The sequence below is a fragment of the Phacochoerus africanus genome, chromosome 9, assembly GCF_016906955.1.
Source record: "Phacochoerus africanus isolate WHEZ1 chromosome 9, ROS_Pafr_v1, whole genome shotgun sequence".
Taxonomy (NCBI): Eukaryota; Metazoa; Chordata; class Mammalia; order Artiodactyla; family Suidae; genus Phacochoerus; species Phacochoerus africanus.
In genome coordinates, this window is record NC_062552.1 from 95,937,457 (window position 1) to 95,945,758 (window position 8,302).

Sequence of the window (8,302 nt, forward strand, 5' to 3'; positions counted from 1 at the left end):
TCCTAGTTTCTGCCCAGGCCCAGAGGTTAAGGACACAGTTTCTGGAAGCAGGTGGAATGGACTCACACCCTGTCTTCCTCCCTTACCAGCTGTGTGACTGGGCAGGTTACTTAGCCACTTCTCTGAGCCTCACCTGCTTCCTTGGTGACTCTCCACCTGAGGGGGCTCAGGCGAGGATCCTGTGGGATAAAGTGTGTAAAGCACTTAGCACGGCGCCGGCTCCATGGCACGTGCTCAGAAGCGGTTGGTGGTGTCGGTGTTGTGATCTTTGCTGTGAGTGTATTCTCATTCTCTCCTTGTCTTCTCCTCCCCCGGATGCAGGCGTGACCAGGGGGTATCTGGGGACCAGGTCTCCATCATGGTGGACGGAGTCCAGGTCGCGCTGCCGTCGTACGAGGAGGCTGTGTACGGCAGTTCCGGTCACTCTGTGCCGCCCGCCGACCCCAGAGTGCAGATTGTGCTGTCCGAAGGGTCTGGGCCCGGTGGGAGGAGCGGGCCGCGGGAGCAGCAGCTGCAGGACCAGGGGGCCTGCTCCTCTGCAGGTGGAGAGGAGGAGGCCCCGGGCCAGTCTGGACTCTGTGAAGCCTGGGGCTCCCGGGGCTCGGAGACTGTGATGGTGCACCAGGCCACCACCTCTTCCTGGGTGGCCGGCTCAGGGAACAGCCGAGTGGCACACAAAGAAGCCCCGGATTCAGAGAACAGTGACATGCAAAGCCTTTTATCTCTCACGTCGGAGGACTACACAGACGGTAGGTGGTCTGTGCTGATCAGAAGTGATTGTCTGCTCAGGGTCTTTGCTGGGAGGGAGCAAGGGCTGTGAGCCAATCTAATAATTGGTGTATTCGGGAGCATAGATAGATAATACCTGGGGGATTAGCCTCCAAAAACAGGATTTTACTCTCAGAGCTCCAGGTAGGGCTTTGGCTCTGCGCAGGAAGACTTTTTACTGTTGTCTGTGAATTTTGATAGGTTCAGAGTCTCCCAAAGTATTCATGGCCTCAGGGCTGTGCTAAATCAAAGGGTAGAGGTGGGGCCTGTCTTCTAGTTGTACTTTTTATGTTCCTGAAAGGACAGGAATGACAAAGAGGTGTGGGGTCATATTGCAGAGAAAGCTGGGGCCTGTCTCTCTTCCAGAGCATTCAGCTGCTTCATTTCAAATAGGAGTATACCAGCTCCTGTGCAGGCTGGTTTTCTTGCACTGTGTCCGTCAAACCTCACAGTGATCCTGAGAAGTAGGTATTATTACCAGCCCCATTTTACAGATGAGAAAACTGAGGCTCAAAAAGGGTAAGTCACTTGCCCATTGGTAAGTGGCTGAGCTGGGCTTTGAAGGCAGGTGGGTCTGCTCCCGAGCCTGCATTGTAGCCCCGTGGCGCCGTGCTCCACCCCACCCAGATGACTCCAGGTCCTTCCTGGAATGAAATTGCTGCCCCTTGACACTTTACTGGAGCCTAGAGAGTTGAACATTGGGATTGACTCTGTCCCTTCAAAAAGTGTCTTTACATAAAATCCCAGTGTGGTACAGGATGCAGAGTAAACCTAGATGTTTTCCTTCAGAAAGTGAGGACTCCTGTACTTACCCGGCGCCCCTAAAAGGGTCTTAGAGAAGACTTTATGCTTCCTGGGAGTCATGTCACAGCTTTAGAATATCCGAAAGCAGAGAAGTGGGAAATTCTTAGACGTACATCAGGTTTAAGGTTTCCTGATCATCGACAGAATGCCTCCTTTTTTCTTAGTGGGATAGAGAGCTTGGAAGGGGCCACTGAACAGTTGATTTGGGGTTAAAGGTGGAAGCTGGTGACCCTTTGGGCAGCCAGATACACATATTGTGTGTCTGCACATATTGGCACAAACCTCAGCCCTTGTCCTTCCTAAGGAGCCAAGGTGGTGCCAGCTCCTCTCCTCCTCCACGCTACCTTGTTACCTGGCTTTGTTCCATGATTAAACAAGCATTTTTCAGAGCCCGTCTTCTGCCTGGTGCTGGATTAGGTTGTGGGGGTGATGGCAAGAACTATGAAACACAAACACACTCTGCCCGCAGAGATTGTCAGCCAGTTGGGAAGGTGGGGCCTGTACTCGAGAAACAATAGAGCCAAGAAAGGCAGGGGTGGTGTCAGAATGAGGGGCACAAAAAACAAGACACATAGGTTATCGAGTTGGTTGCAGGCCAAGCTGGCAGTACCATAGGGAAGTCAGGACCCCAAGGTGTCGGTCTGACCCACTTGGCATGTGAGGACCCAGAGAGGGGAAGTGATTTACTCAGAGTCACATAGCTGGAGGATGACTTTAAGGAGGAGGTGAGACTTACCAGGGTTCAGTAGCCTCATAGGGTGAGAATAAGGACGGAAAGAGAAGCAGCTAAACTCGCAGAGTTAAAGCAGAGAGGAGGGCTGAAGGTAGTAGGACCAGAAAAGGTTTCAGTACCAGACTGAATGTTCAGATTTTGCCACACAGGCAGAGGGCCGGCCTGGAGAGGGGCGAGGGATTTGGACTGCTCACAAACGTGTGAGTAGGGCATTTCATTTCTTTCCACATGGGACCCTGCCATGGGGCCAGGTGTGCTGCAGAGAGACCGCGGGGTAACTGCTGTGCTTGCCTTCCCTCTCTGCCTGCAGATATCCCACTGTTGAAAGAAGCATGAGGGCTGCCACTGGCTTCTCTCCTCTCTGCCCTTCCTCCCTCTCCCTGTGGGTTTGAGCACCGTGTACTCCAGCCACCCTGCCCGGATACCTGAGCTGCCACCTGTGTATCTGTATTTCTGAGGGCCTGTGGGCCCACCTTGCTGGAAACTCAAGGAAGAGTCTCGCCATCTGCCCACTGGACAGCTGGAGGAGCTGGTTTTTGCCTGGCCCGGCCTTCCCATCTGCGTCGGGGACATATTTGAATGTGTTGACTGAACCCTTCCTTCCCTCGAGCCCTCTGGGTCCCCTCCAGCCAGCTCTTCGGTGGCAGCCCCACCAGCCCACGTGGGCCTCGGAGCTGCTGTGTTTACTTGTGCCTTCCTCCCTCCCCATCCAGTTTCCCTGTCACGCAGGCTTGTTGCCGTTCTGCAAGCCTTCAGGGCCGCACTGCTGCCCCTGCCTCACGGGATCGGGCCTGGGTCTGGCTGTTTCCTTTGAGGGCTGGCACCGCTGCCCTCCGCAGGAGCAGATCCAAGAGGGGCTCGAACTGGGGCAAGAGTGTGGGGCCCGGGCCTGCCCTTGGTTGACATCAGTGACGCATTGCCTTGGCTGAGGATGGAGGCTGTGGAAAATCACGCCACAGCCATCCCAGCGCCCAGCTGTCTAGCTCAGAGGGGGCAGCTCTGGCCCTGTTGAGTCAAGTTTCCAAGAAGCATCCAGAAGATCCCAAGGGAGGAAAGGAAGGTGGCTGATAATGATTGTCTTCCTAATATGCAAGTTCTCACTTCCTACTTCCAGCATCCGGCCTTCCTGACCTTGCTTTTTTTCTCTTTCCCTGGAGCAAAAGGGGAAGTTGCCTGCTGCCTCCTGGGTTCGATCCTGGCAGCTCCAGCTTCCTTGCTGGCCAGAGGCCTGAGGCGAATCATCCATGGGACGGGAAAGTTGCTGAGATGCCATGGAATGCCCTTCTCGTCACTGGCCGTTGGGGCCAGTTGCCCGGTTCTGGGTTCGTGGTGATGGCATGGAGCCTGAAGGGCACCGGCCGAGTCTCCAGGCAGCTGCAGGCAGCTCCAGCCCTGGTCCTGAGGGTCCCCCTCACCACAGTCACGTGCCTTAGTAACCGTGCCCAGGAAGCATCCTGCTGCTTGCTGCGCTGCTGCTTTTCCTACTTCCACCCTCCCCTGCCCCCCTCCACCCATCACAGCTGATGGACCACTCCCTGACCTTCCTGGCACCCAGCGGAAGGCCTGAGAGACAGTCAGCACACACACACACACACCCCAGCTTTCTGCTGGGGGTGGTTTGGGAGCAGCCTGGCTCCGGGGCCCTGGTGACCTCAGGGGAGTGGGCCCGGCAGGCCAGATGCTTCTGCTGGGGCGGCGGAGCTCAGCCGGACGGCTGCCTCTTCAGACGGTGCGGCATTAAGGAGCGCTTGTCTCTGTTTTTGAAGCACTGCATCTCTGCTCCTCCCCTGAGCCTCTCTGTTTGGGGGTGAAAATAAGAAAGAGCCCAGTTTTTTCAGTTCCTTACCTAACAGGGTAGTTCCAGGCATGGGTGGCCTCGAAGAAGAGGGGGATGAACGGCCTCCTCTGAGCCTCCTGCCTCCGCTCCATACACGCACGCACTTTACTCCCTGCTTTTCCCAGGCCTCTCGCCGCCTCTGTCGTCTTCCTTCCTCTCAGGTAAGGGCAGTGCCTGCTATGCCCACAGCCCTGGCCCACGTGCTTAGATACGGAGCAGGTGGGCGACGGTGCCAGAAAGAGAGCGCAGGAGCCTGAGGGAGACAGAGGAGTGGCGGGCCGGCCTGGGTCCGCCATCCGGAGGGGACCCCCCAGCCCTGGCCACTTCACCCGCAGAGGCTCTGCTCCAGCACAGGGTGCCCTGTCTTCCTTCTAAAGAGAGTGGGGGAGGGGGGCATCCAGAGCATCACAGAGCCTGCAGCTTTCATTTCCCAAGCTTCTGACACCTGAATTCCAGTCTAGAATATTTTTTTAAATGGAAGATCTTACCCTTTTAAGTATAATTACTCTGGGCTTTTCACTCTGTAAGAGATTGCACTTTTTGTTTGCAGTTTATTCAGCCACAGAGGTGACCAGCTTGGCCCTTGAAAAAATGAAAGGCCTGCTTCTGAAGCTTCTTCCACCCGCCCACCCCCCGGGGATCACAAGTCCAGACTTCCCTGTCTGGTAGGAAAAAGGGATAAGGCAGGAGCCCCCACATCACTGGCTCTGATGAGGCTGCCTCCCCGAGGCCCCTGGCCTGTGGGTGCAGAGCGAGGCTTTGTGTTGCTGCTGGCACCCGTACGGGCTGCTCCCGCAGTTCTCTTCTCCCCAAGCAGTTTCTCAGCCATCAGCCTTGTGCTGCTGTCTCTAGAGCTTCTGACTTTGTCCCTTGCAAAGGATTAGGCCCTCCCCAGCTGCCTTGGAGAGACAAGGTGGTGTTGGGGACAGCCAGAGGTGCCTGGAGCTGGTGGAAAGAGCCTCCACAACCTGGCTTCCCAGCTCACCTAGAGGGGAGTCCCCAGAAGGCTTGTCCAGGAGAATGGTCAGCACCAAAGGATTTTTAACAAGGATTTTTTTTTTTTTTTTTTTTTTTTTTGCGCACATGAGCTGACTCACTGCAGATTTTATATCCTGGCGACTTGCGGTCACATTCCAGTGACACCCAGGGGCCAGTATATGGTGAAAATCACTTAGTGTCTCCATCCCTTTCAATGCCTTAGTGGAGCAGGTAGGCTCTATCTGTTGCCATTTCGCAGTTTTGTGTGCTGTGTTCCCATTTCACTGGGTGTGAAGCATGAAATGGGACGAGTCCTGGCCGCTTTGACGACTTGCGGTTTTATAAGGCATTTTTCAGTGTACATCCGGCTAACACTCCATTTGCAAACAGAGCTAAAGCGGTCACCCCCATTCACCCTGCCCTCCCCCTCCCCCAGCTTTAAAGCTCTGTGGTGAAGCTGAATGACAAGACAGACAAAGGTATATTTTTCCTGCTAAGTCAGTGGTGGCACAGGAATCTTAGCATGGGGCCTGGCCCCTCCCTGTCCCAGTGGAGCTCAAACCACTTGCTTCCCACATAACAATGTCACTTCCATTCCCAGGGAATATCCTTACATAGAGAATGGAATATGCTGCAAACATTTCTAGATCCCTCCCTGTTTTTTGTTTGTGTGTTTGTTTTTTCCCTCCTCTTGAGCATGAAGGGACCCAGGCTTGACAGCTTAATTCCAGATGTGCTTGCTGAGGACAGAGCCTGGGAGCGTCTTGTGGAGCCTGCTAGAGGCCCTGGCTCTCAGCACAGGGCGTGTTGGTCATTGGTGTCCAGTGAGGGCTCGGAGAGGATTTGGTTGGGCAGATGTGTGGACTGAGCGGCTCCCTGGAGAGGGGAGCGCAGGCTCAGCTTTCCCGGGAAGCAGCTCCTGTTGATGTCCAGTTGGAAACCTAGTGGGATTTTGAACGGGAACCCCAAGGTTGAGCCCCCTGCTAGGCAGCTGACAGGGATGCGGGGGCCGAGCACTCGGATTGCCACGCCGGGAGGAGAGAGGGGCGAGGGTTGTTGCAGCCCACCACGCCCTGCCCTGGTTTCTCATTCGCACCACTATCGAGTCCTTTGCAGTGGTTTCACATGACACATGCATCATTGACTGTGCAGGATGTCACTTAAATCAGTTTGGGTTTGCTTTATTTTATTTTACATATATATTTTTTTGGTATCCTGTACATTGCAGTGGGTGTGAAGATAGTATTTTAATATTTGTACAAAGTTTAATTTAATTTTAATTGTTCTATGTATATAACTGCATTTCTAAATAATAATAATAATAATAAAAAAAAGTTCTTACAAAGACAGTTGTGAGAGATGTGATCCTTCCAGAAAGTTTTTGCAGAAACCCTACATCAAAAAGAGTATATGTGGGAGTTGCCGTTGTGGCTCAGCTATGTAACAAACCAGACTAGTATCCATGAGGTTGTGGATTCAATGCCTGGCCCCGCTCAGTGGGTTAAGGATCCGGCGTTGTCGTGAGCTGTGGTGTAGGTTGCAGGCGCAGCTTGGATCTGGCATTGCTGTGGCTCTGGCATAGGCCGGCAGCTGCAGCTCCAATTTGACTCCTAGCCTGGGAACTTCCATATGCCACTGGTGTGGCCCTAAAAAGCAAAAAACAAAAACAAAAAAAACACCCCATAACAAAGCTCACAAGTTCACAAAGCCATTGGAGATATCCCTCCACAGGAAAAAACAGAAAGGAAGGACTGCTTGTTTCAGTGAGAGGCAAGCCATCTCTCTTGCTGGAAAACAGGGGCAGAAACATGTCCCATCAGGTAAGGAATGCTGGGGAAGGGAGATGTCAATACGGGATCAACCGCGGGCTTGCCTTTCTCCTGATGACAGATGAGGGGGACAAAGGTAACAGCCCACAAAACTTGCCGAGCTGTTGGGGGAAGGGCCGTCTTTGAAGCGGTTGCCTCAGGTTGGGAGGTGGATGGGAGGAGAGAAAAGGAATTTCCTGCCCTGATGCTGGACCCCTGCCTCCCAGGTCGGAGAGGTGAGACCCTCTAGGCAACAGCAAAAATAGTAACAATCTCCAGGATGGGTCTTTTTCAGACTACTTTAAAATCCCTTTAAATACTCCAAAGTAATACATACTCACTTCCAAAGGTTTAGAAGTAGATTTAAAATCACCCATAGGGAGTTCCCGTTGTGGCGCAGTGGTTAACGAATCCGACTAGGAACCATGAAGTTGCGGGTTCGGTCCCTGCCCTTGCTCAGTGGGTTAAGGATCTGGCGTTGCCGTGAGCTGTGGTGTAGGTTGCAGACGTGGCTCGGATCCCGCGTTGCTGTGGCTCTGGTGTAGGCCGGCGGCTGCAGCTCCGATTGGACCCCTAGCCTGGGAACCTCCATATGCCGCGGGAGCGGCCCAAGAAATAGCAACAACAACAACAACAAAAGACAAAATAAATAAATAATAAAATAAAATAAAATAAAATCACCCATAGTATCAGTCCCTATCTATCAAATAAAATTTCATTTACATCATTTTTAATGGCTGCACAGTTTTCTAACATTGTTAATTGGACTTTAAGGTTGCTAAAATTTTTAAAATTCTTATAGCCAATGGTTTGATAGTATTTTAAATCATTTCTTTGGTTTTAAACTACTGGAAGTGGAATTGGTATATCAGAAGAAACATATTTTAGAGGGTTTTGATGTATCTCGAATTGCCCACCAAGAAGATTGTTCCAAATTATACTCTCTCATTGGCAGTGTTCACTTTCCCATGACCTTACTGACATGGGGAGTTATCATTTAAAAATATGTCAGCTGAAAGAAAATGGTATTTAGATTAAACATCTACCTGAAATTAATGACAGGGAGTTCCCGTCTCGGCTCTGCGGAAACGAATCTCTCTAGCATCCACGAGGATGCAGGTTCCATTCCTGGCCTTACTCAGTGCGTTAAGGATCTGGCATTGCCATGAGCTGCGGTGTAGGTGGCAGACTTGGCTCGGATCTGGCATTGCTGTGGCTGTGGCGTAGGCCACCAGCTGCAGCTCCAATTCGACCCCTGGCCTGGGAATCTCCATATGCCTCGGGAGTGGCCCAAGAAATGGCAAAAAGACAAAAACAAAACAAAACAAAAAACTTAAAGGAATCTAGTGGTGCACCAGCAAAGTACTTGGAGGG

At 52.5% G+C, this 8,302-nt stretch overlaps 1 protein-coding gene across 3 annotated transcripts in view; it reads left to right on the forward strand.

Annotated features, from left to right (window-relative positions):
* The window catches only part of SUSD6 (sushi domain containing 6), an 87,466-nt gene extending 84,073 nt beyond the window's left edge, over positions 1-3,393 (forward strand). For all 3 annotated transcript variants that reach the window (XM_047796565.1, XM_047796566.1, XM_047796567.1), the window contains 2 exons: positions 322-749; positions 2,616-3,393. In XM_047796565.1, coding sequence (XP_047652521.1) covers positions 322-749; positions 2,616-2,641 — 454 coding nt within the window. In that variant the 3' untranslated portion in view covers positions 2,642-3,393. The remainder of the gene's footprint in view (positions 1-321; positions 750-2,615) is intronic.
* The last annotated feature ends 4,909 nt before the right edge of the window (positions 3,394-8,302 follow it).